The 27,447-nt window shown below is 45.1% G+C and overlaps 2 protein-coding genes across 4 annotated transcripts; both read right to left on the reverse strand.

Annotated features, from left to right (window-relative positions):
• Positions 1 to 3,530: 3,530 nt before the first annotated feature.
• Positions 3,531 to 7,359, reverse strand: LOC142557505 (uncharacterized). Of its 3 annotated transcripts, none has more exons than XM_075669405.1 (5): positions 7,226 to 7,359; positions 6,508 to 6,603; positions 5,567 to 5,641; positions 4,711 to 4,867; positions 3,531 to 3,811 (listed from the first exon to the last, which is right to left on the reverse strand). In XM_075669405.1, exons 2-4 carry the CDS (start codon positions 6,586 to 6,588, stop codon positions 4,745 to 4,747), a joined length of 279 nt encoding a protein of 92 aa, XP_075525520.1. In that variant the 5' UTR covers positions 6,589 to 6,603; positions 7,226 to 7,359; the 3' UTR covers positions 3,531 to 3,811; positions 4,711 to 4,744. The 3 variants fall into 3 exon arrangements, with proteins under 3 accessions (XP_075525520.1, XP_075525519.1, XP_075525518.1); XM_075669404.1 differs by having other exon boundaries at positions 7,190 to 7,345; XM_075669403.1 differs by lacking the exon at positions 7,226 to 7,359 and adding an exon at positions 6,665 to 6,958.
• Positions 7,360 to 8,821: 1,462 nt separating this feature from the next.
• Positions 8,822 to 25,563, reverse strand: LOC142557506 (activating signal cointegrator 1 complex subunit 1). Its single transcript, XM_075669406.1, has 8 exons — positions 25,200 to 25,563; positions 23,875 to 24,010; positions 22,599 to 22,696; positions 17,369 to 17,544; positions 15,618 to 15,751; positions 13,665 to 13,802; positions 9,895 to 10,114; positions 8,822 to 9,099 (listed from the first exon to the last, which is right to left on the reverse strand). Exons 1-8 carry the CDS (start codon positions 25,342 to 25,344, stop codon positions 8,980 to 8,982), a joined length of 1,167 nt encoding a protein of 388 aa, XP_075525521.1. The 5' UTR covers positions 25,345 to 25,563; the 3' UTR covers positions 8,822 to 8,979.
• Positions 25,564 to 27,447: the final 1,884 nt, after the last annotated feature.

A 27,447-nucleotide genomic window follows, 5' to 3' on the forward strand; every position in this document is an offset into this window, starting at 1 on the left:
TAGGTGTGTGTGACTTTGTGTCTGCTGCCACGTTGCGAAAGAGTGCGCGATTCTGTGCTTGCAATTTTCCTGCGCTAAGCACTCGTGAGCTAGATTGTCAGGATATCCCTGTAACATGACAGCTGGTCTGCAAGACAAGCTAATACACACTCTCCAATGCTACATACTCACTCACACTCGTGTACAATCATTCATGTTTCTACTCGCACCCACTCATGCCGACCAAAACTCGCATGCATTCAGTCATTCCTGCTCGCACTCGCATGCATGTCCGCTATCCGCTCACTGGCACACATACCATTCCATTCACTACTCGTCGACAGTCGCATGTTGGTACTCCATGTCCACTCAAAACCACTTGCCTTTCAGTCATACTAATATCTACTCAAACTGACCGGAACTCACCCATGTCCACTCGCCTCCTTCATCAGTCACTAACGCTGTATTTCATGCCTGTGAAGTGTGTGGGTCCCTGTAGTTGTGAATGAGCATGCCGACCTATGGCTGCTTGTAGCGTCACGCTCGAAGCCACGGAAGTTGCCTGCTTGCAGGGGCACTTAACGACAAGTGTGCCCAGTGACGTGCGTGTGACGGCCAACCTTGAACGTTGCTTATGTAAGCGTTAATTCTGTTTTATGACTGGAGTTGCTAGTTCACACGAAGGGCTGCACGGTTAGCTACACAAAATGAACTTGAAGGGCATCCTTGGCAATTAGGAGAACGAATGAGAAAAGACGGCAAAACTTGTTACTTCACATGCGAGACAGACAAGCAGTGGATAGGTTCCACGTGGCATCCCAGAGATGCCGTTTAGGAGCGTCATCTATCTGCACCTTTTACAATGCTACTTGGTGCAGTGCTCCACACCATGCTACTGATGATTTGGTGTTGTGGCGGGCACAATGCCAGTGTTAAACGTCTTTACTTGTTGGCAGCCAATTAAGAAACTCCAGCGCTGTAGGATGCCAACAGAAAGAGCCAAGTGAAGCCGACGACGTGGTGCTACTGGCCATCCGCACGCGCATGTTACACCGAGACATCATAGTGTACGCACGTAGCGCCCCTTGTTTCTCCACATAGTATGGTGCCAAAACCTGGGAATGAACCAGGGACATTTTAATCTACTGTAATGCCAGTGGCAAAAAGGGAGGTTTAGAAATAGTACACCCAGAACACCCATTTGCATTCTTTTGTAACATTCACAAGTTTAGCAAGCCCGGTGGTGGACATACCCCCCTATCCAGCAGTGACGTATTGGTCATACGGAATTCCAGCAGAAAAAAATTTCACTAAACTTGTCCACCTAGATTGTTCGTGCGTAAATTGTTCAGCATGTTTATGCGTCCTTCCCATAATTGCAGCACCTTGCTTGTGGCTGTGCAATAATTGGGCAACATTTAAAATTTTTGCAGAATGGTGAGTCTTGTTTTTGCTGTACTCACAATATTGTGCAATAATAAACAGGCACGTACCCAGGACTTTATTTCGGGGGGGGAGGGGGGGGCACCTTTACTAGTGTAAATGCGATAAATGCCCACCGTTCGCCATAAAAACGCTTAAACTCGCTAAAGAGAAATTAAATAAAGTGTATCTCAGATATACGTCTGTGAGATAGACCTATCCTTTGCTTGACAAACAAGTAACGACATCAAATGGACTCACGCAGGAAAGAAGCGCAGGAACACTGCCAAGAGCAAGTAAACAAGCAAAAGTGTAAAATAACGATTTCTAATAGCGTATTTTTGAATTAGCTCTGGAAGAAATACAGAGAAATATATATTTGTGGAACAATCACAGTTCTTTTGTATCCCTCCTTTACTACTCTACCAAGTGCCAAAACCAACTCGTACTGTTATTTGCAAAGTTGCGTAACAATGCGTGGCTGCCAGTCCCATACAACCGTTTCAAGAGTGCAGGACGCTGCTGTTCTAGACGTACTGTGCCCACCGTGGAAGGTTAGAAAAACACCCACATAAGCATAGCAGAGAAGTTGCTACGTCCGGTGGTTAGAGTGACAACGGTAAAAGTGTCATTCAAAACACACAGAATCCTTCTCCACTTCCGGCAGCGTTTTCTCTGCTTCCTTTCTAAATAAAAAGATGTTGATCCCTAAATAGTTGAACAAGCAACAGTTAAATTTGTTACATTTTCGGTTTTCCTTCCTGTTTGGCTGTTGCCTCGGCTCTCTCCCTTAGTAGATCGCTTAATTTCTCAACTCCTTGCGACTCTTGTTTCCCGTTGCCAATTTTGCATAAAAAGTGCCGTACAATTAGACGAGGTAACGGGTGAAATTCATATTACTTATGGGTTTAACGGTCATTGCAGGGTTTGATCATGGACACTGTTTCACATGATTGTATTTTCCACTTATCTAACCCATATCCTGGGCATACGGTTCCAAGGATCTGCCAGTGTTGCGGCAAGCTGTCACTCGAGGAAATAATGAAGCAAAAGGAAAAGCTAAACGCAACTGCCGTTGTCTCCTGTCGCAACTCGTTCCACGAGCAAACAGGCCAGCTGGCTATGAACTGAATCCCTTTCCTTGTCCCAGGATCAGTCTATTAAACAAAGGTTTAACTAATAAAGCAACAGAGATGCATGTGACAGTTGCAATAGAACACATCTAGAGTTAATTGCGTGGGCACTGAACCGATGAGAAAACTGGTATTCACATCCCAGGAGATGCTGATAACTACCGCCATCCAAAAGGAGTGAAAAAGGCAGCAAAATATTGACTGCCAAATAGCTGTCAAGTCTCAAGATCGATTTGGCGGCGCTTTAGGAATGCGTGCGAGTAGTGGTGTGGGTGGGGGGGCCCTAGGTACGTGCCTACATAAATTGCACATAATTTCAACTGACGATAGCACAAAGCCATAAATTAAACCTATGCAGATTTCTCAGAAAAATTCATCCTGGTCCCAGGGATTCAACTCTAAAGAAATGCCACTCTGGGGGCTAACACTTGGGCATGCCAGAAGCCTAGTATAGATAGCCGAGAAAGGTGCAGTTGAGAATTCCAAGTGCAGTATTAGTGAATACGGTGAGTAGTGTTACTGCCTTTGTCCTCATAAACAAAGTGCCAATGTCGTACGAAATTTACTTTTGTAGATTGCACCGTATGGCTTACTGCCATCAGTTGTGCAACATTTGGTTTTATTCTTTGCATTGCACTGAAATTCAGTTTGTTACCCTACTGGGATTGACAGTATGTATAAACAATAACACCCATACTTATATATTAGCAAGATATGAAGAGTTTCAGGGCTACATAGCTGGTATATACTCCAAGAGGGATTTCCCCGACAGAGTCAATGAATGACCCCATACATTAGGAGGCACTGCATGCAACTGCCATGAAATTCAAGGTGCGAGAAAAAAAAGCAACAATTTTTCTACACGATCTCCATCTTGTCAGTGAACATCAGAGTAATTACTGGCAGCTCACAAACCACTTGGAAAGTTCTGTTTTCTCAGATTCCGTGGACAACAAATTTTTTATGCCAAACATACAACAAAAACAAGAGGCAATGTACATGAAGAGACGCGTGCTTTTATTCAACTGAAATTTATTTTCATAAAAACGATGAGAACATGACGCTGGGGAGGGGGGGGCACGTGGTTTTCTTGGGTATGAATGGGCGAGCGTGTTTCAGTGCATCACTGGGCACACAAAATGGCGGGGATAAAAAAAAAAATCTACACAAAGTTTTTAAAAAGAAATGGGGGGGAAAACACCCTGAAAAATGCGAGATGGAGTCTTCGTACGATGCAACTTGCTTGTCGTAGTACCCCACTGCCCTTAATGAGTGACCTGCAAAAGAAGGAAGTTGCGTGGCATCAGACAAGCTCTAATCACCAGCAAATATTTGGCAATAGACAACTGCATGCGTATAAAGCAAACTTTCTTCAGAAAACATGATGTCTGAAGAATAATTAGTTTAAGTATAAACAACTTGGCTCCGAGACGAGTGGTTCTTGTATGATAATGCATAAAACTTTCGCTTTCTAAAGTTGCCGTTTCCGGCGGCAACTACCAGATGGCACAGAAAAATGTTCATGGGTATACAAACGAGTTTTCACACAGCTGAACAAATCCTTCGTTTGGCCGCACAACAGCAGTACTTGGTTAGCTTGAAGTGATACAGTTCGCTCAGTACTTTCTATGGGCCAACTATTCTGGACTTGGCTAATACGGCTGGACACCCACGTTGAGCCAGTACACGACTGTGCCAGCATATTCGTAACTCATTTCCCAACGTTAAAAGGTGCACCTCTGTATGCAAATAATGGTACACCCATTACGCTACACATTGCACACTTGCTTGGTAAACTACCTCACAAGGAACGCTAGCTTTTGCAATTCCCTTATTTACAATGCAACAATGTACAAAAGAAGGTCTTCCAGGCATTCTGCACTAGAAATATTCTGCACATCTGAAACAATAGCATCAGTTGCAAAACAGCAACAGTTCAGTTTGTTATGAAGCCCGTGTGTTCAATAGCTCTAGGAACAGACGACGCCTGCGTTCCGGCGCTCCCAAGAAAATGACGTCTGCTATTTTTAAAAGAACTACATCCCCATCTAATTACACGGCGGGAACCACCAATATATGGGGCACTTTTTTTTTGCGGGAGCGACGAAGGAAGCGTAGGGGACAAAACGTAGCCATCCGGTGCATGCACGGATACGAGTGAAGCAAAGCTACATACCTACGAAATCATGACAGATGAATGCCGACGACGCTCAGTCGGACCCCTCGCCAGCATCATCGCTGCCAGTGTCCTTGTCGACCTCTGCTGCCGCCGCCTTCCGGGGCCGACCGCGTCCGGTGCCCTTCTTGGCGCCAGCGGCCGCCTTGGTGGCAGTCTGCGCCGGTGGGCGGAGAAGAGTTGTCAAACGGGGCACTTTTCATCCGGCCCGATCAGTGTCTGATCGAATTTCGCGATCGCGACCATCTCTTTATGAACACGCCGAGAAAGGGGGTCCATAGCGATCGTGAAATCGGGCTCCATCCACTGTGGTGGGAAGCACCACGTGCTGCTGGGGTTTTATCTCGGGGTAACTTGCGACTATTGCCGGCAATGTGTTTTGAAAAAGGAGCTGAAAGCGTGAAAGGTTTTCCTCCGATGCGCGGTCCGAAAACTTGACGCCGCCTGTACCTTCACAAAAGCTACGTACACGTGAAAAAAAAAAAAAGTGCTCCTCGCATAAAACTAGGCGGGAAGTAGGTAAACGCAGAAAAGTCCATAACGTTTTAGTTACGAAAAGGTTTAGAATCGGGGCGACAGCAAGAGAGTTGCATTCGAGGAATTTCTTCACAGCCGTGTTTATTTCAAGCACTGTTCAACAGCACGACCTCGTGTTACACAATATCAAGCTCATTGAAAAACAAATAACGGATGAAAAAAAACAATAGGTAAATGCAGATTCACATATGTGCTTGTCAAATAGGTGCAAAAAGATGCGGCTTAATTACGATCGTGAAGGGTCACGCTGTCAATAGAATGAGTGACTAGATCTGAAACAAAATAATAAATAGAATGAAGCAATATTAAGTATATATACCTTCTTGCCCTTTTTGCTGCTACCCTTAGGGCGGCCCCTGCCACGCTTTGCCTTCGGCGCATCGGCAGACGCGTCCTGTGCAAGAGAAAAAAAAACGGGGACAATGGTTGATCGCGCAAGGCCGGTCACAGCGTAAAAATATATTCACACAACGCAACCACCTCGTGACGTAAGAAGCCTCTTTAGCAATTCAGTAGCGGCGCAGTTCTCGGCCAACGAACGCAGATACAAAACACGCACCTAACAGGCTCAAGGAGGCGAGCTCGCCGTTAGGCCTCACACAATTGATCTTCGCGCCACAAAAAAGCGCCGCCATGTTTGACACGCCACCTAGCAAGCGAGGTTCGCCTGAAACTCTGCATGGCAGTTAATAGAGTTACACAAGGCGCAAAAGAACGCGCAAAATCACTGCAGATAGTGCACCTACATTTATCGCGATCGATATATTTATCAATTCTAAGCGCGATGGAGCCTTAGCTCACAAAAGAAAGCAAAGAAAAAGGTGCCAGTCGCTGGGCCCGCTAACATTCTAGAGACATCTAATGCGCTCAACGAAGTTCCCCGTGTTCGCGACTGAAGATTAACGTAGCCGTACAGGGAACGGAGGTTCGATTAACAAGATTTACGGCTAATTAAATAGACAAAGGGGGCGCGCACTACGGGGTCAAAAAACTCCACAAAAACGGCAATCGGTAGGGCAGCCAATGAGCGTTGCGCGTATTGATTTCATTTTGCCGCCAAAGTGAAAAATCTAACATGGCGAGAGAGCAATAAAAACGGTAAGTGCAGCAACACAAGCAACTCGCGCCGCCCTGACAGCTCGCGCGCGCAAATCGCCGCGCCCCAGACTACGCGAGAGAACGGGAACATGGTAGAAACGCGATCGTGTAACACGAGCAAAGCGAGCGTATAAGAATAAAAATAAAATACAAGCGGCGTGCCTCTTTTGGTCTCTTCTCGCCGGCTTCGGCCTTCTTCGGACGTCCGCGCTTCTTCTCAACAGCAGTGTCGTTGTCGGCCATCGTGTTACAAGCTTCCTGTGGAAACAAAGAGCCAAAAAATTTAGACAAGGACACAACAGTCAAGCAGCGAACACACCGCGATGCAAATAAAATCGCAGCGCGACCGGCGAAGAATAACTCCACAGTGCGAGCCGACCAAATATTTCGGCACCGGTGTAGTCCGGCCTCCCCGCGCGAAGTCTGCGGGGGGGTCAACCCAGCTTGGGTGATTTCTGGCGAATCGCACGATTTTTCCCCGCAAACGGCCGCCGGCACTAAAATGGTTCAGGGCCTGGACAAATTTTTCGACGCTAAAACTCGACCGAACTCCAACCGGAAACCGGAGAAATAAATTTTCCCTCCGACGCGGGCCCATGGCGGCCCTATTTACGCCGCAACAGTATTAGGCCTAGCGGCGCCGGTAGCACCGGCCGGCTTTACCGAGCCGGTGTTTCCAAAGTGGCGCGAAGCTGACAAAAGCGAGAAGAAAATATTACCAATGTCGGCGCAAAAATTAAGCCTAGCGACGCTCACAATCGCGACGGCTACTCGAATAAATGTAAGCGCGAGAGCACCGAGGAACACAGATGAGCCAATGATAAAGGAAACGCTGGCATCGTACCGAAGGCAGCGGGCCGTACTACAGGAACCTACTCACAGCTCCGACGCGCGGGATGAACTGGGATGTGTGCCTGTGCGCGGTCGGGCACTAGTAGGGGGTAGGGGGGTGGGAGGGGGGGGGGTCGAGCCGATTTTGATGCGTCGGTCGCTCTGAAGGGGGCGACCGACGTGTTTTCAACGGTCGTGCAAGCTTTTTCCCGACTCGCGGGGGGCTCCCGTTATTTTAAAAAATTTTCTCGGCGCAAATTATGGTCGAGAAAAATTTTTCCCGTGCCCGTCGGCCGGCGCGAAAAATGCGCTATCGTTAAAAAAGCGCGCCAAAAATCGCTTGTTGACGAGAGTACCGCGCGCTTCGCCTGACCTTTTTATTTATATTTTTTCTTCCCCCACCCTCTCTGTGTGCTTACGAAGGAAGAGAGCGGAGCGGTACCCTGTATATATATATTTCTTTAGTATTGTTGTTTGCAAGCAACGGCTCTTCTGTTAGGTTTAAATTTAAAACCTCCGGCCAGCCCAACCCTTGGACTCCTGCAGAATTGTTGGTACCCGATAGGTTTCGCGGCACGGTGGCCTTTCCTCGGGTCCCCGTGATGTAATTCTTTCTCGCGGTCTGTGTGTTTGCACACGCGCGCGCCTCCGCTTACTGTGACGTTCGCTTAATGCGACACACACACTCGGATCGGGTGAACGAACCGACCGCCGGTGCGTACGTGATAAGAATGTCGATAATAGGCGTTCGCGTTAATCTCGCAATCGAACATGAGGAAGAATCGCGCGTGCTTGTAGCATAGTAATGTTTTGTTGTCGTGGCGCGCTTTTAAAGGGAAGGGCTGAGCGGCTGCGAAGCGAGAAAGATCAAGTGATAATAAAGATGGCGGGAAATCGCTGTGCCGTGTTGGTTGGGAAACGTGAGCAGCTCTGCAGTACGTTTACTTTAACGATCTTACAGCAGTTCGACGGATCGCATGCAGCATCCGCCTCCGAAAGACTGCGGGATCGCTTTGCGAAAATGGCACAAGTACTAGTTCTCCCAAGCGGAAGCGATTCTGCAGTTCGCCTTATGGAACACTTCGAACCGTGCCAGTATTATCACATACTGCGACACGATCCTAACAGAGGAGGTCGTGGTGAATAACCGGCCTTACGTCCTCTCGGCTTCCGCTATCGGTTCAGTACTGGAATAACTTACGAAGGGCAAATAACATACCAAAAAAGTATTTTCAGAAATACTTGTTCTTTCAATCCTTTCAGATTCGTGAATTTGGTTACGTTCTGTTTTGCAACGTTCGCGTTTCTCCCGGCTGTCATGCAACATAATTTTGTAAGCCGGCTTTTATATGCAATGTTACACGAGTTTTTTTAAGTATATACTTGCCTATTTGTGAAATTGTAAACGAATTTAAGTGTATTTCATTTGCCTTTGCCATGGCCATGCAAGGTCAGCATGCGGTATATTGTATAACATACTGCATATTTATAACGGCAGTTACATACTACGGTAGTTATGTGCTGCATATATACATATAACTGCCGTCATTGAGGATGACTGCAAGCTCCATGGTGACAGACGTGCATGCTGCCACTGTGGTGTCCATCAATGAATATTAAGAAACACAACAATGTAAAAACACTGCAAGGCATTATTTCATTCTTTATTAAGCAAAGAATAACTGCACTGTAGATCACAGAAATGGCATATTTCCTAAATACGCAATTATCATTAGAAACGGCTATTTGTACAATTCAGGAAGAAGTAATTGCAGGATTCCATGGCTCAAGATGTTACTCCTGCTATTTTGGCAAGTAAAGCGTGGCTATTCTCTTGTAAAAGCCATCGCCATCACAGTCGCGTGGATGAACTATGCTGATGCTGGGGACATGAATCCGCCCAAAGTTGAAGTCACGGTTGCGCTGCATAAAAACAGTGAGAGAGAGAAAAAGAAAACATGTAAACACATCGTGGCAACATGGTGAGAGATCATTGCATGTCTCAGTAAGAAAAATGTGATCTAAATGCTCCCTTTGGTTCAGAACACAAGAAACACTGTATACGCTAGGCTGACATCATTGCTTGAAACAGAGATTTCACAATTCTGAAATACTCTTGACAAACTGGCACCGTATGATGTAAAGCAATTACAACTCCCATTTGCTATAACAGTCTTTGTCTCAATGGGACATACATGCAACAGCAATGCAACTTGACAACACTCAGCCGATGTCAACCTGCGATGGGTTCACTACCACCATGAATAAAAACGGGACAGGAGGTTATGCACGCCATCTTGAATTCAGGCCACCCACATACTGACGTCCCGATAAGTCGCACATCTCTACCAACGCTTCTTGATGTTCTGCAACAAAATAAACACTGCAGAATATCAATCAACTTCAAATAAACATTATGGGCTGTATTCACTGTGGGGTTGACGTGAAGTGACCGACAGAGATGATGCAAATATGTGGCAAGAGATGCCGCACTAGAGACAGACATCATAACTATTCTGCTAAAGAATAGCCAGCAACAGTTGGCATTCTCAAGTGGCCTCCTTACTGGGGACTACTGGAGCCTGATCCTGCTTAGCTTTGGCTAACCAAGAGTTCCGACCGAGAATCCGCACGTCTCACGTGTCATAGCCAACAGGCCTGGACTGAGGTGCCTTGGGTTCGAACTACAAGGGCGAGCTGTCTGTCGGGTGCGCTCACCTTCATGATGGCGGTGGCATCGAAGGAGTTGCGAGGCTTCCGCGCAGGCGGCAGGGTCGTGTTCTCGGTGGCAAAGCGCTGCTCGCGGAGCCGGGTGTTCATGATGGTCATGTGCAGCTTGACGTGCTCGGGTCCACGGCCCCGCTCCTGCTGGCGCAGCATGAACCCGGAGTCCAAGAAGCGCTGGGCCACTGCGTCAGCAAGCAGCTGCAGCCTGCACCTGCACTCAGAGACAATACAGTCTCAGTAATGAAGTCGAACGCGCTTTAACAAGCAGACTAACGCGCATTAAACTGTTCGATGCATGATGTAATTCTACCCGAATTTGTCTATAACGAGCTCAAATATCCCCTCGCCAGGTCTCGGAAGAGAACAGCAATTTATGATAGGTAGTGAGGAAATTGAAGTGGTAAGAGAATACTACTTAGGGCAGGTAGTGACCGCAGATCCAGATCATGAGACTGAAATAATCAGAAGAATAAGAATGGGCTGGGGGGCGTTTGGCAGGCATTCTCAGATCATGAACAGCAGTGTGCCATTATCCCTCAAGAGAAAAGTGTATAACAGCTGTGTCTTACCAGTACTCACCTACGGGGCAGAAACCTGGAGGCTTACGAAAAAGGTTCTACTTAAATTGAGGATGACGCAACAAGCTATGGAAAGAAGGATGATGGGTGTAATGTTAAGGGATAAGAAAAGAGCAGATTGGCTGAGGGAACAAACGCGAGTTAATGACATCTTAGTTGAAATCAAAAAAAAAAGAAATGGGCATGGGCAGGACACGTAATGAGGAGAGAAGATAACCAATGGTCATTAAGGGTTACGGGCTGGATTCCGAGGGAAGGGAAGCGTAGCAGGGGGCGTCAGAAAGTTAGGTGGGCGGATGACATTAAGAAGTTTGCAGGGACGGCATGGCCACAATTAGTACATGACCGGGGTAGTTGGAGAAGTATGGGAGAGGCTTTTGCCCTGCAGTGGGCTAACCAGGCTGATGATGATGATGAATGGATTCAATCTAGATGTGCTTAACTGGATCCAAGCTTTCCTTTCTAACCACAGTTTGTTTCTGCTAATACTGTTGATTCCCTAGTCCAGCCAGTGCTATAGAGTATTTTCCAGGGGTCTGTATTGGAACCCTTACTTTTCATAATTTTCGTGAATGACTTACCCAGTAACATTTCATCAAAGGTTTGCCTATTCACGGATGACTGTGTAATTTACCAGAATAAAGATAACCGAGAAGATGTTGCCTTATTCCAGACTGGTTTAAATAACATATTTAACATTTGCCTGGTGTCAAATGTGGAACATAGAATTAAACATTTAAAAATGCAAATCAATGCGCGTATCTCGCACCTCATTAGCATGTCCAAACTATCATCTTGCTAATACAGCTCTCGAGTCTGTTTCATCTTACAAATACCTCGGTGTTCATATCTGTAGTAACCTATCATGGAAGCATCATGTAAGGTATATCATCGCCAAAGCTAACCGTTCACTTGGGTACTTTTGAAGAAATTTTTATATGGTACCTCCATCACTTAAAAAGCTTCTCTGCACCACTTGCATCCATCCGTCACTTGAATACGCATAATCTATCTGGGATCCCGGTGGTACTACACTGATAAACAAACATGAAAGAGTGCAGAATCGTTCCATTCACTTCGTCTTATCCAATTATGACTACACAGCCAGTGTTACCATGATGAAGTCACTGCTTAACCTCCCGGAACTTACCATTCGGCGTAAAATAGCCTGGCTCACTTTTTCATAAAATTTACTATCACAACAATTGTCTTCGTGAACAGTTCATTAAAATCCCTCCTTTCATATCAGCTAGAATGTACCACCTCCAAAAAGTTTATCTTCCTCGTTGCAGAACTGTGACCTATTCACATGAATTTTTACCTCGAACCACCTCCGAATGGAATCAGCTGCAAGAAGCAGCTACTGCTATTACAGACACATCTTGCTTTAAGAGTTTTTTAATAACATGGTTAACATTGCCTAATAATTTGTACTCGATTTTTTCTTCTGTTTAGCTTGTTTGTTTTTATATTCTTGGATCTTGAAATTACTCTGCCTTTTCTTAGTAGCAACTGTACATTTTCAGTATTAATTTGTTGATTGTTCCTGCTGCTTATTCTTATTGTACCAACTGTTCTTTTTTTACAATTTTGGCTGTAATATGCCCCTGCCCTATGTAACGTGTAAACCCCGAGGGTAAAATAAATAACTAAATTTTATCTTGTTCGAAGCGTCGGCACGCCACAAGGACGGCATCAACTGTCACACAATCCTTGCACAAAAGCAAATTGAATGCTTTGTTTGCAATTCCCTTTAGCACAAGGCTGATTTCATCCAATTCCGACATGTCTGTCTGCCTTTCTACAAAGAGCCAGCACGTCCTGTATATAGGAAATATAGGACTCTGTGGACGACTGTGCTCGTGTCTGGCTGATAGCCGACGGCCAGCGGGTTTTCCAAATACGTCATGCATCTTTCGCTTGCAGACATCCCAGCTGGTCAGCTCTTCTTCGTGTGTGTCATACAACACTTGAGCCGTGCCTTGGAGGTAGAAGATTACGGTGGCAAGCTTGAGTGGTGCGTCCCATCTTTTAAGGTCGCTGATGCATTCATACCAGGTTAGCCAGTCTTCCACGTCCGTGCCATTTGTGCCGGTGAAAATCCCTGGGTCACGAAGGCGCGGTAGCAGTAGATGGGATGAAGCCTGGGTGGATGTGGACGAGGAGGCGGCGTTTGAAGATATTGTGACAGAATCGATGTGGCGTCCACTACGGAGATCGAGCGCAGCGTTGTAGGAAGTGGACCCCACACCTCCACCAAATGTGACGGTGTAAGAGATCTGCACCGGTGTTTAATCAAACGCAGAAGCGAGGCCTTTGAACCACAGTATCGGAAACGAGTCGGCCTCATCTTCTTCCGTCCTCACGTTGCCGCCCCATACCATACTGTAACAATATATTGCTACGGCACAATATGTGCGATCACGAAAGGCGAGCAGTGTGAAGACGACGACGACGATTAGAAGCTAGCGCGGGCTGTTGCCTCTTGGCCAAGCGAAGCGTATTGCCTTGTAAATATACTTGTAAATAGCTTTTCGTCGGTGTCTTCCTACGTAACATATCTGGTGGAGGTGGACGTTCCCTGTACCTCGTCACGGCGCTTCGCAGTGGACGGTACGTCGAGCCTTCATTCATGGCTCCCGGCGACGACAACCCGACTCCGCCGGCTCCGACACCTGCTGCCACTTCGACGACCTACATCACTCTCCCCGCTCCCCGTGATCCTGGCGTATTCTCAGGCAAAGATGGGGAAGACGTCGATGACTGGATCAGCCTGTATGAACACGTCAGCCGCAATAACCGGTGGGACCCTACTATTATGCTCGCCAACGTAGTCTTTTACCTCGGTGTCTTCCTACGTAACAATATAATACATAAATGCACTCTGTCCAGCTGTCAATGTGCGGTGCTAAGAGCTTTTCCAGTGGCAATTAGTGGCTTTGCAGGTCACTGCGCCCCAAATTTTCTGCAAGTAGAAAATAACTGACTTGAACGAACAAACTAATTAATCAATGCAAATAATGAGCCCCCTTCATTTTTCTTGGATGATGAAGAGCTGCCAATTCATTACCTTAAGCCAATGCACTAACAGCCTTCTTGTCTATGCAGACTGCCTCTGGAATGTATCGCACAGCAAGGCACCACACCAATGCACCCCAATTCCCCAACACTTCACAAACTCACTTCTCGGGAGACCGTGAGGTTCCCTCCTTGTTGCACGAAGACACCTTGGCATAGAGTACGTCCACCTCACTTTCATCGTCGTTCATAATCTCCAGGCCATGTACACGCACCATCAGTGGTTCATCCTTCAGGATGGTCCTGTTTGCCAAAGAAGAAGCCAAAAGCTAGCAAATGTCTTTCCGTATCGTCCCATTTCCAGAAACATTTCCATCCCAGCAGAGGCAATCGCAGAGGAATGTGACCTGACTGACTCAAGCTGCAGAAGCATACTGATAATTGTTTCAGTTCCTTGTAAGCAATAGCAGTTTCCCATTTTAAAGGATCTTTAAAGGCAAATATTAAGTCAGGCTAAAGTTATGGAAGTGCTTAGGAACGTCTAAGGCATAAATATTATCGCAAACAGAGTTATAGTAATCAAGAAATTGAAATAAATGCAGGACACAATTAGAGACTCTTCTAGGACATTCAAGTACTAGCCCGATGATGAAGGCACTGCTCATTATAATTCTGTCACTAGTACTCCACCACTTATAATAAAAAGATTATTGTAGTGCATTATAAGATGAAATAAAATGCTACTTGTGCAGTTCTGTCTGATTTTTAGAAAAAATAAATTGTTGTCGTTACCCTTAACAACAACATGGGCAGTCAAAAGGTTTCGTCTCCACTCTGTGCCGCCCCTGCTTCCATGTTTCGCTAGTTTCATTATCATGTTGTGCTGCACTGGTTTTGCTGGCTTGTGAAACTCGCACAAACTGCAAGTAGCAGGGAATGCCATGTCCATGTGATGCCATGAGATTCCAGAACGTCCACACCACTTGACTAAGAGCAGCCGCAGCGGCAAATCTGACACTCTGTCTTGACTCAGTTTCTCCATGGCCACGCATTTCCGTTTTGTACCGAAAACTACAATGCCGCTTATCGGGTGCCATTTTGCTCAATGATGGCAGTAAAGGGCAGTAATGGCATGTGCAATGTCACCACTCCCTGTTCGGGGAGGGGGGGGGGGGGATTTCAATTGCGCTAAAGGTGTGAGGACCCTCCAGACACAAATTTCTCGTAAGCTAAGTCTTTTCTTGGCACGTAACAAGTACTGCGAGGTTTCTGGAATGGTCCAGCTCATGCCAACTTATTACTTGCCTTTAGTGTCCCTTTAAGGATGGCACAAGAGACTACACAGGACGAAAGAAAGACACAGACCCACCGAGTGAAATGTCCGGTCGTTCTCTGTTTTTCTTTCATTCTGTGTAGGTTTTCATGCTATTTTTCAAACATGAATCAATACCAACTTATCCACTTACTATTCTCCTATATACCTTGCTGTAAAACTAGGTTTGAAGAATTAGGCCTAGAAGAAGAATGAAGAGGACATAAAAAAAAAAGGACCTATCACCTGGAAAGTTGCACTGTGGTGTAAAAGTACAGTTCAGTTGACAGTCAGCCTTTTCATGTTGTCCTTTTTGTTCCTGTTGTGACTGTTTTCTATGCCTAACCTTTCGAACAACTTGCACAGCATTCAGTTGTTATGGAGCTCTCCATTCAGTGATCAACAGAATTTGAACAAAGGATGTTTCGGGCTGGAGTCAATATGTCGGCAAGGGGACTTCTCTGTGGGCAAAGCCTTGAGGCCTTTGCCCTAGCAAATAGTTTGATTTATCGACTAGTATTTCGACAAGTACTCCGACTCGTCTTCATCCTCGTGAACACAAGTCCTCCTTGTCAAAACACAGAGTTCCAGCCTGAGACATCCATTGTTCTACTACTCATGATCGCTTCAAGTCTCCACTTTCCTGTGAACCTATGTCTCGTTTGTCTCAGCGGCTAAAGCGGCCCTCCGCCCAGGTTACCACTACAATCGGCCAATCCTGAGGGCTGAATGGTAAGAAGACAGGAAATGAAAAGAAGGAATGGAGCGGAATAAACTGTTATATTATGCCAGTTGAGCACGCTCACGTGACCAGGTCCTTGCAGCCTTCCAGCACCTTCTGTGCCATGTTGCACTCCTTGGGATCAAGCAGCACCAGCATGCCAATGGTGAGGTGCAGCTTCTGCTTGGCCACAAACAGGCTCGCGTCCAGGCCTCGACCCTGAGTGCGGTCAAAAGTGGGCGAGTGCCATTGAATACCCTTGATAGACATAGCACCACCGTGTAGTGACGGTGAAGAAATACTAGCAGAATGAATAACTAACTAATCTAGCTCTTCAGTGGGTGACTTGTACTCAGGAAGGAAAGCAACACTTATATGGCAACGTCAGCGGCAAGCCCGGCCGTAAAATCTTTCTTGCGGTTCAGGTCAGTCCAGTATTCATGCTTGCATTCACCATACATTTCAGATCAACTGCCGATGCTCAACTAGATTCGAAAAAGCACAACACTGTTTGTTGCACTGTGTGTGCAATCTCATTAGACACGGTTGCTGATCGCTGTCGACTTGGTGACATCAATTTGCGAAGTTTTGGATACACCAAGCACACTTTGCGTGAGAGTAACAATTAGATGACAGCAGCAAACCAGTGAAAGCGCTTCTGGATCTTTCCTGGCTTACCCGGCATCCTTTCATATTAACAGTGGCTTTCTTTCTCTATTACAGAAGGGTAATTTACTGACACAGCTCAACTTGCTTTTTTTTTCTGTGTCCCTCTAGAGCACTATAACTGCATAAGAAAAGATGTTATTCTGGTATACAAGCCTATTTGCATTCCACCCCAACAAAATGTCGCTGCCGCAACCAAGACTGAACATAAGAAGGACCCTCTAAGGGGCCCTACAACTATTCTCTACCCACCGAGTTCTGCATTACAACATGTTCCTTGTGTTATTCCATGGTGAATGTAAAGATAATGACAAAATTGACAGAGCCAAGCAAAAGTTATTCGACTTACAAATTCAAAATAAAAGCAGACAACAGAAAAAGGCATACTCTTTCCCATTTCACTCCACCTGCGAGGATCTATACTGCTACCAGTTAAAATGGGGTTTACATCCTGCGGTACCGGAAGCTTTGATCTCGCCGTGACCTTACCACCTCATGGCAGCCATGTTGGCGCTGGATATGGTGGTGCCATCTAGTTCAGGTGCCTGAAAACACACCCTCTAACGCAGAGTAAACTTTATGAATAGCCATCGGACGTTTGTCAAAGATGTACGGAATTAAGTTTACAGACTGTTCACACGTAGGTGCTACGTGCAAATGCTAATTTTTGCATTGTATTTCTAGTGTAGACCGTTGGACAGTGCACTTAGTGTCAGTTGTAAACAAAATTCATCAGTACTGCACAAATGTGTGCCCTCCTTGTAGCCTAAAAAGGCAAGAAATATGTTTTTGTTTTAAAATATTTTGCCGTTGTTTGTACAGCATAAACACGCACCATACATTCTTCATGCCCGACCAACCAATAACGAACGTCCACTGCCAAAAATTGTCAATGCATGATGCCGCAGCCGGAGCAGGAACCGATTTCAGGAGAAAATGACGATGCCGAGTGCTCAGATCACGGCACTTTCAAGCGCTGGAGGCGTCGCCAAGTCCTACAGTAAGCAAACGTGGAAATCAAAACAACACGCGTTTCTGGGGGGCACAGTGATGCTTTTACGCTCGGCACTGCAATGTCGTGGTTACCGGGCTACTGCGGCTGGCGCTATGACCGCACGTCAGAATTCGGAATGCATCCACACGTTGGACAGCCCCTGCCAAGGTTCTCACCGTGCACGACTTGGTGACGATCTCCCTAAACTCTTCCGTCATGCTGCAAAGCTTCGGATTGTTCAGGGGAAAGCACACGAAGTGCGTGTAGTGCTCGTGCTGACGCATGCCGCACACGGTGGCCGATATCCGCAGCAGGGCAGACTCCACGTCCTCCTCCCTCTGACCGGTGATAACTGTGCACGGACAGATAAGGCAAATGGAATCGTATACAGCAATCAGATAATAATCACAGGCAAAATACCTACGGAACGTATCTTATTTATTCATTAATTTTCAATATACAGTCAAAGCTTGCTGCAATGAAGTGTCACACAACATGAAAATACTTTCATTATATCAGATATTCATTATAAGCATATAGTCATTACATGCGAAACAAATGTGAGAAATAGTTTATGTTTGTGCAGAAAACAATTCCAAAGAATAAGACATAAGGAAGGAACACACAAGGGCAAACCAACCAGCCCAAATGCATACGCTTCAGTAATTGATTTTAGCTTTACTCCCTCATATCCGATAATTTGTTGCATCTATGTTCAATACAGTGAGGTTAGACGGTACAGGTCATTTCGCAGTGAAGGCATCAGCTGTAGGGGTACTCGCCTGTACTGAAAGTCTCGTTTCAAGACCTTAGACAGTGAGCAGACAATTGTTTGATTTTTACAAATGAGAATACAAATCGTTTAATGTACAGTAGGCCGCAAACGTTAGCGGGACATGGGACATGTGAAAAAGATTAATTGATAAGAAGCCTGGGCATATAGCATCGACTTCAGTGTTTCAATTTGTAGTAGTTCTTGCTACCTACTTACAGCAATCCATTAAATTAGAAGTGCCTTGCCTTAACAAAACATAAATACACATTTGTTGTGGAGCCCGTGTCCCGTAAACTTTTATAGCCAAGTGTACAGGTTTCATCATCATCATCATCATCATCAGCCTGGTAGACCAGGTTTGCCAGAAAGTAAATGGAGCATGCAAGTGCTGTTTGATCGGCATCTCTCAGCACTAGCAGCGTTATCATGAACTATGTAGCATGCGCAAAGAAAATCTGGGGTGCTCTTTGATTTGCTTTTAAACCCTGCCTGATTAATGATTCAGGTGAAGGAGCAGTTGTTCCAGCTGTAGATTCTAGGGGAACATTTTATGCGCTTGCAGGAACCATTTAATTTCGTCCCATCAACGGAAAACAATGTAATGGCTGTGTCATGACACGGTGACTCTTAACTTCCACAAAGAGAGATAGATATAAAAGAAGAAACAAAATGTGCACATATCAGTTGCCTTTGTGCCCTTACTACGCAGTATGTGGGCTTGTTGGCTGCGAGTAGGGAACAAATAGAACAGCAATAAATGCTCTATATTTCCAGTGCAGCAAAAATGCCGCTCCGTGTGGCACTTGATGCTCTAGAGATGCCTTAGTCTAACTGAACTGTTTATTCAAGGCGCCTCACAGCGAGAAATATGCCGGAGGACTGAAAGGTCGATAAGAGCAGTTAACAGAATTATATAGCCCTAGAGGGACGACAACGGTAGCCTCACTGATGCTCACGGCTCTGGTCGCCTGCATCGCACGTCTACTGACATTGGCCATTTCATTGTTGCTGCAGGTGCACTCAAGTGCATCGCACATTTGCTTAGCTTTTCAAAGCACTAAAGAAAAAATATGCGACGCACTCGAGTTGGACGTCAGCCTCAGTACCATCAGGAATTGAGTGCACGAAGCTGGCTGGAACAGATGTGGCAGCGCAAAAACCCTACCTTACAGCCAGGCAAAGGCATCAGCGTTTGGCTTTCGCGAGAGCACGCAAACAACGGAGTGTCAACAGTTAGTGTCAACGAAGTGGAAACAAGTTATGTTCACTGACGAGTCAAACTTTTCGTCAAGATGGGGTCAGCAGAGGCGTGTCTGGGGCCCCAGGAACTACAGGTATTTGGGAACGGAACTGAATAGGGCACATTTATATAGGGCTAACTTAGCACAAGCAAATACTTTTATCTGTCACTGCCGAAGAAATGCCAGCTATTAGCGTTATTTTTTAATTTGTCCGTCAGTGGCATTCGGCTATAGACCTGGTCTGCGGCATTGTTTCTCTAGGCACGAATGTTAAAGGGACCCTGAAACGCTTTTAACGATTTTCTACAAACGTATTGAGTCGTTAGAATAGGTCCTTCTGATCCTTAATCGACACATCTAAGTGCTCCGCGTAAAGCGTGTAATTTATTATAAGGTTTTAAATATGCACATCGCTGCCGACCGCAGCACACTGCTAGGCGGAATTTTAAGCCGCCCCTACCCATATGACCGAAATCACCCATACGACGTCAGTAGGGCGAGCTATCCGATTGGCTGACAAGGGCGCGTTATCGATAATTTTTCCAATTTTATGGTAAACAAATGATCTTCGTAATAGTTGGAATGTTAGTTAATTTGTTTTTATGAAAAGAAAGTAACATGAAGAGAATGCACAAGAATAATTTTTCAGTACACTTAAGCACTTCCGGCACACAGCGTGTGTCGTCTGCTTGTGTTACAACGTACTCCATTTTGAAGAGAGCTCCGCGGTCAGAGTCGGTCTCAGTCTTTTCGCGAGCACTATGATTCGACTTTGTTGCCTTGTGGACTGCAAACGTAGAAACTGGCAATATGTCAAGTTGCGACATCGTGTCCCTCTGCAAGGCAGCGTACGAGCGAACAGGCTGCTGCGCATCGGACTGCCGCTATCCAATCGGCGCCAGGATTTGCGCGTTTGTGGCCGTCACTTAGCACCGGAAGATTACTAACGCAATAGCGTTTCCCGAGTCCGGTATTAGGGAAAACGCAAGCGCAAGGGGACAGAGTCTGGCCGCTTGACTTTGCCGTAACGGGATGAGCCATGAGATGAGCAGAAGGGCAAATGCGAATGGTCTGCACGGTGCAGCCACCTGGTGGCACAGAGCTCAACCATACACAGTAGCAGCAACGAAGTGTATTCTTCTTTGCTGCTGGTGTGTATTTTTCGCAGGAGTGTAATCATGAACACGTTGTTTTTATAAATGTTTAAAATGTTTTACACTTCATTAGAGCAATATTAGCGCTTTGTTTGGCTGGTTAAGCTCTGCACCAACAAGTGTATGGACCGTAAAGACCGATCAGGCCGCTCACGTACGTCTACGCTAAAGTTCCTTCATCAGCTTGAGTTTATGCCTACAGTCATTTGCCGAAATGACCAGCTTGCCTGTGGTTACCGGAATACAAGACACGTTCGGCGCTACGACAGAATGCTCGCAACGCACGCTGCTTCGGTAGCTCTCACTTGGGGTCGACGGCCAAGCGGCTAGCGGAGCGGTCTCGCGCGGGCGGGGGCGGGCTCCAAAACAACCGGATGTGGACGATGTGACGTCGCATCGTGACGCTGAACCAGTGAAGGCGGAGCTTAGCCCCGCTCGCTCGGCGAACGAGTTGAGGAGGAAAAGCATGGCTAGGGAGGAGGGTAACTTCTAATCGCTTGTAGCTCCATTAATACGCAACGCTTCACTTAAATTGTGGTGCGAATGTTCTACTTAAGCTGTACACTACGCGTCTACAAAATTTGTCCGAACCGTTTCAGGGGCCCTTTAAGACTTGCAAGCTCAGTATGTTGTGCATCTACGACTTCATTTCTTCACGGCTTCACAACATTGTTTCTCTTTACTTGAAAATCAGGTAGCAGTCCCAATTAATCTCCGACATGATCTGCAGTGGATGCTACTCGGTGAACGTGAGGGGTGCCGTGAGCGCCAATGGTCTCGGACCACTAGTCAGACTACCATTGTCCTCCACAGCAGCTTCGCATAGAGACATTCTGAGTGAGCAGCATGATTCCATATGCGTTAAACGCGCTGTTTAAAGGTGGTTGCTTATATATATATATATATATATATATATATATATATATATGTGCAACATGATTACAACCCTACTGACACATCAGGGGTCATCAAGAGGCAATGCTGGAGGAACATGCAGTGCCGGTGTTGGATTCCAAAGGGCACTAATCTCACTATTATTGAGAATGTTTGGGGAGCCATGAAAGCAAACCTAGCTCGAATGAATACTAACACGCAACTGCCGACGACCTGTGGCAAGCCGTTGAAGATGAATGGGCCCACTTGCGCCAGATACCTGGTCATGTAGACAACCTGTTTCACTCTCTTCCTCGACGCATGGGTAGTGTCCTAACTCTGAATGGAGCAGTGACATGCTACTGACTCTAGCTCCTTCATGTAAACATATATTTACTGCTGTTATAATTAATTTACTTTCTTTATCTGGAAGATATGTGCATAATATCACTTTCTGTACGAAAACTTTTTGTGGACTTTTTGAATAAAACATGTAAATGGACCACACGTGATGGGAGTATATCATGCTTTGAAATTTCTTAACCGTGGCACGGCCACCAAGGCCATTGTCGCATTCCAAAATAAACAGAGATTGGGCAGTGACAGACGCCATGTGTGTATCAAGCAAACGCTTCTGGCAAAAGCAGCTTTCCACTGCCAAATAGTTGCAGCAAGCTCAAAAACGTCCCCTAGCATCGATCATTGGAAGAAGTGCTCTTTCGCCAGAGCAGCTGATCAGGCAGTGGTCAAAAGCATATTGCATGACGACCGCAAATTATGTTTGCGCGTGCAGTGTAGTAGGCACTGCTACCACTAGTGCACAGAGAGGCAGCTCGGTCATTACTCGCGTGCTCCGTTTACTTTCTGGTGCACCTGTACATAGAGGGAAACAATAACAGCGTCCACGAACTATACGTACGAATGAGAAATGTTGTGTACCAATGTACTCGGTAAATTTCAAGTTAAAGAAAAGGACGCACAACCATTTACACAAGATTCGAGGCACAGCACACCTTCATAGGTACTACACTGTAGCCTGATGTATTGTGCTTTGTTATGCACTGTAATTTGCCAGTATTTTCTTATATTATCAGCTAGGGAGTTGTGCTGCACACTTCAGTAAACCCGTAAACAAAACCCAATGAGCAAATCCAGCTCACACATTTCTCAAGTTATTGTATTGCCCGTGATGTCTTACAAAGGTTGTGAGAACATATTTGTACGCTTTTGTTTCCTGTTCCCAATTAAAGGAGCAATATATTGACTTGGGTTTTAACGACATTAAGTGACTTGGTGGACCTATCAACCACATTCAATAAGTATTGCAGTGTACTTTGAATTCAGAGTAATAAAGTCTACTTACTGACATCCTCACACAAATCTGGGCTGGGGACCTTAATTGAGGTGTTGGTATCGTGTTCCATTTGAATCCTGACGGCATGCTTCTTTCCACAGAGCCGCCTTCAACAAAGAAGCGATTGACAATGTGAGTACTATGCAGTTTCATGGAGCACAGTATTCGAAGGTCATGAAATGTCTGATGTGCAGACTTCAACCTAAATGTAAATAGCTCCAGCAACCAATTAAACCAGATATAACCAATTCTGAACTTAAATTGCACAAACTCCAAACATCATTCCACAAGAAAAGAAGAACTTGCTCAAAGTAAATGCACTGCTGTGGCCATGGAGAGTAGATTTGCACAATAAATAAATAAATGAAATTAAAGAAAGAGAGAGAGAAATGTTTTTGAGCAAGAAATTATTAATATACTAAATACCAGTTTATTGATTGATTAATTCATTAGTGACTGGTTTCTTGAATACCTACAACTGAAAACTTGCTCCAGCATATAAAAAAAATGCTGCTAAGAGGTTCACATGAGCTTTCCAGTGCTTGCATCAGAGTTTGAAAGTTAAAGGTGTGTAAAGAATTATACGCTGGACTGTGTGGGGTGACTAGCAAATCAGCAGTCTCACAACATAGGTACCTGTATCTAGCAAGTACAGGTGGAACCAATATAAAAGGGGACGCTTCTGATTAGCGTTTATTAGTTTTATGTTTATTGTTTTTAACCCTGAAACCAATGTTGTTATGGTTATGTTGATTGCTGATCAAAGGAATCATTTACAAGACCTAATGGCAATACAAGACAATACAATACAATACACACAAGACAATACAATACAAGACCTAAGGAATCAATACAAGACCTAATGATGTATATGACACTAATGAGCACAGCTGTAAGAATAATTAGTTTTTAATGTTGAATCCAATATCTTCATATCCAAATTGATGATCAAACTTTATGAGAACAAATGCTTTCTAAAGCATTTGTTCAAAAGCAGCACAGGGTTATGAGACTCGCGAGCAACTAGTGAAGGTATCAATCATTTTTGGGAGTAGATGTTTACCAATGGTTATCACGAATGGCCAACCCACAGCTCCCATGTGCAAAGCAAAACACACCTTTAAACTAAATCAGAGGGAGTCTGCACACCACTACGTCTCAAGCACAATCATCACACATACATGCCCACCAAACATATGCACATGCAAAGTTACGCTGTTTGTTCAATACTTAATGTGCAATCTACAAGCAAGAGAAATGCAACAGGAGTGTGCTTCTGACTTACGGAAGGAATTTCTGTGGCACATAGTGCGTTAGACGAAAGAATCCTTTCGGCCCTCCGGCCGAGCTGTCGTCGTTCGACACTGGCAGAGATTTCGGCTTTGGTGCCAAGCAAGTAGGCTCGTCATCATAGGAACTTACTGAAACAAAAAAAGCCAGCAGGAGCAATAAAACATTTAACATTTGATACATGTCTAGAATATCGCCTGCCTGTTCCACATTTTCGTGTACTGTAGTAATCAATAAGATAAGATATTGTGGTTTTGTGTGAAAAATTTATTACCTGCATTTACAAGCTGCCTTTTTTTTTTTCGTTATTGTCGACAGGACGTACACTGCTGCTGCCAGGAGGTCAGATAGAAAACACTGTTTATTGCCGGTGCTATATATAACTCCACTTTCGCATTGTCCATTTCATGGTGCTCCCTAATGCATACATTTACAAGGCTGTGTGTATGCGCCATGTGTGTTTCTCTCTCTTTCATTTCGTATCATTAATCAATCCTGCAGCAGCATGCCATGCCCTTCACTTGGCTAATCTCTCCAATTATCACTAAACTTTCTCCAACTAACACGGGAGTATTTTCTGGTATGCTAGTTGATGTATATGGTCTCCTTGTGATAGGTGACAGGAATAGGCAAGTCATGTGTGAAACGAGTAAGCCATGTGGTGCAAATAACACGATGCTAAGTGTTCCAAGAGGGTATTCCCCAAGGTTAGCAGACTGGCATAACACAATCTTTCCAAGCAGTTTAGCTCATAAGACCAGAAATACAAAATATAGCTTAATTTTTGCCCACTACTGTTTCTTGATTCGGTGCTCTGAAATTGTTGGCCTAATGCATCTTCCAAGGCCTTGGTTGTTTGCACCTTACACCTTGCTTCTGTTATAATTAATCTGCTAAGTATGTGTTTTGCTTCAAGTCTGATAGTGACTGTACATGATCAACGTTTAAACTACAACCAAGACCAAGGAACGCATAATAATAATGCAAATTCAGTCATGCCCGTATATGCAGTTTAGCGGAGGCATGAAAGAACGTTTCCGGTTTCTTCCCTATGCTTCCACAAGCGGACGGAACCACAAGCATCAAGCTGCCTCTGTTTATAGATAACACAGGTGCATCGCACAACCAGTTTTTATCCGACCTTTCAAGCCACCGGAGACGTAGCTGAAACTCCATAGCTGAACGGCTACACCGCAATGAACTTACGCCCATGCAACATATGTAGAATACTTTTTTTCGCGCGCAGTTTGACAACTTTCATGTCGGCGTGTTCTAATCCTGACATGTGCACACTTCACCCTCGCGGTAAAGTTTGCTTACCACCGCTGGCACCAACATCGTAAATACGTTCGTCGCACTTGTCCGCAACGTCCACGCTTTCCGAGAGCGAGAATCGGTTGATCGGAGTCAGTTTGCGGTAGCAGGATCCGCCGATCCAAAGAAGATCGCAGTTCAGGACATCCATAGCTGCGTTATAGGGGCGACACGCAGCGTTCCTAGGCGAGCCGCGATATCATACGATACAAGTCGATACCGAATTCATTCGAAATGTCAAGCGCGCCTAATGTCGAATTACCTAAAACGAACGAAACTGATAAAGCGAAAGAAACCGTGAGGCTGTAGTGCATACAACACGGTGGCAGCGGCCGCCAGCCAGCCGACTGCTTCCGTGTGCAACACACTTAATGACGTCATCATCATCATCATCAGCCTACTTTATGTCCGCTGCAGGACGAAAGCCTCTCCCTGCGATCTCCATTTTACCCCTGTCCTGCGCTAACAGATTCTAACTAGCGTCTGCAAATTTCCTGATTTCATCGCCCCACCCAGTCTTCTGCCGTTTTCGACTGCGCTTCCCTTCGCTTGATACCTATTCTGTAAATAAGCCCACTGGTTATCTAACCTACACCGCCTGGCCGGCTCCATTTTTTTTTTCTCTTAATGTCAGTTAGAATATCGGCTATCCCCGTTTGCGCTCTGATCCACGCCGCTCTCTTTCTGTCTCTTAACGTTACGCCTAACATTACCAGTTACCTAACATTAACAGCACCGGTACAATGCACTCATTGTACACATTTCTTTTCAATGATAATGGTAAAGTTCAGTCAGGATCTGACCATGTCTGCCATATGCGCTTCAACCCATTTTTATCCTTCTGTAAATTTCCTTCTCATGATCAGTACCCTGTGAGTCACTGACCTATATAGGTAACCGTGCTCCTTCACAGACTCTATAGAGGCTGAATGGCCATCCTGAACTCTTGTTTCCTTGCCCGGCTATTGATCATTATTTTTGTCTTCTGCATATTAATCTTCAACCCCACTCTTACACTCTTTCTGTTAAGGTACAGCCTCAATCATTTGTTATAACTCGTACCCAGTGTTGCTGAACAGGACAATGTCATCTGCAAACTGAAGGTCGCTGAGATATTCGCCGTTGATCCTTACTCCTAAGCCTTTCCAATTCAATGGTTTGAATACGTCTTCCACGCAGGCAGTGAACAGCATTGGAGAGATTGCGTCTCCTTCTCTGACCCCTTTCTTTATAAGTATCTTCCTACTTTTCTGGTGGAGAATTAAGGTAGCTGAGGAAACTCTGTAGATACTTTCCAAGATATTCACATAAGCATCCTGTACTCCTTGATTACGTAATGCCTCTATGTCTGCTGATATCTCTACTAAATCAAGTGCCTTTTCGTAATCTATGAAAGCCATATAGCTAGAGAGGCTGATTGTACTCTTCGGATTTCTCAATTACCTGGTTGATGACATGGATGTGATCCATTGTAGAGTATCCCTTCCTGAAGCCAGCCCGTTCCCTTGGATGACTGAAGTCCAGTGTTGCCCTTATTCTATTAGAAATTACCTTGGTGAGTATTTTATATAATATACTGGAAGTAAGCTAATGGGCCTATAAGTTTCGGATTCTTTAACGGCTCCCTTTTTGTAGATTACAGTATAATGTTGACACTCTTTCAATTCTCTAGGACCCTTGAAGTCAATAGACAGTTGATATAGAGGGCTGCCAGTTTTTCAAGCATTATGCCTCCTCCAATACCTTTCATTAAATCGACTTTTATTCCATCTCCTGCCGCCTTTCCCCATTTCATGTCTTGCAAGGCCCTTCTAACTTCATCGCTAGTTATAGGAGGATCGAACCACTGGAAAAAAGTACTACTTCGAATGGAGGTATCGTGGCTACTATAGGTACTGTACAGGTCAGTATAAAATTATTCCGTTGCCTTCCTTCTCACTGATTTCGTGCTGCGTCCATTTTTCACGTCACTTTTTGTAAAGCGCTTACATGAACTAGTTTTCTATAACGAAGTCAGAAGTGCCAAATTCGATCATCAAAACATTGCTGATTGAAAGCAGATGCACATGTGACCAGACGTGACACTTTATGACCTTTTGGCGATTTCGGCAAATCGCACCAACGTGCATTGGAGTGCCCCAGTGCGCACCTGTGCATTTGCTGAATTCGCAATTTGATTCCCACGGCACATTCAATAATTACCTAGCATGTTATTTTTGTTAGTAGATGCTATATAATGCATAAGTATATAGGG

This window comes from Dermacentor variabilis, chromosome 9, assembly GCF_050947875.1.
Source record: "Dermacentor variabilis isolate Ectoservices chromosome 9, ASM5094787v1, whole genome shotgun sequence".
NCBI lineage: Eukaryota > Metazoa > Arthropoda > Arachnida > Ixodida > Ixodidae > Dermacentor > Dermacentor variabilis.

What these genes read in the sequence shown, in the direction of transcription:
- LOC142557506 (XM_075669406.1), bottom strand. Translation starts at nt 25,344, where the DNA reads ATGGATGTCCTGAACTGCGATCTTCTTTGGATCGGCGGATCCTGCTAC. An exon ending in GGCTGCAAGGACCTGGTCAC is followed by an intron (nt 13,803 to 15,617) that starts GTGAGCGTGCTC and finishes TTTGGCAAACAG; the next exon opens with GACCATCCTGAAGGATGAAC. An exon ending in ACCTCACGGTCTCCCGAGAA is followed by an intron (nt 10,115 to 13,664) that starts GTGAGTTTGTGA and finishes CTCTGAGTGCAG; the next exon opens with GTGCAGGCTGCAGCTGCTTG.
- LOC142557505 (XM_075669403.1), bottom strand. Translation starts at nt 6,943, where the DNA reads ATGGGCCCGCGTCGGAGGGAAAATTTATTTCTCCGGTTTCCGGTTGGA. An exon ending in GCGATTTTATTTGCATCGCG is followed by an intron (nt 6,604 to 6,664) that starts GTGTGTTCGCTG and finishes TTGTTTCCACAG; the next exon opens with GAAGCTTGTAACACGATGGC. An exon ending in GCGAGAAGAGACCAAAAGAG is followed by an intron (nt 5,642 to 6,507) that starts GCACGCCGCTTG and finishes TCTCTTGCACAG; the next exon opens with GACGCGTCTGCCGATGCGCC.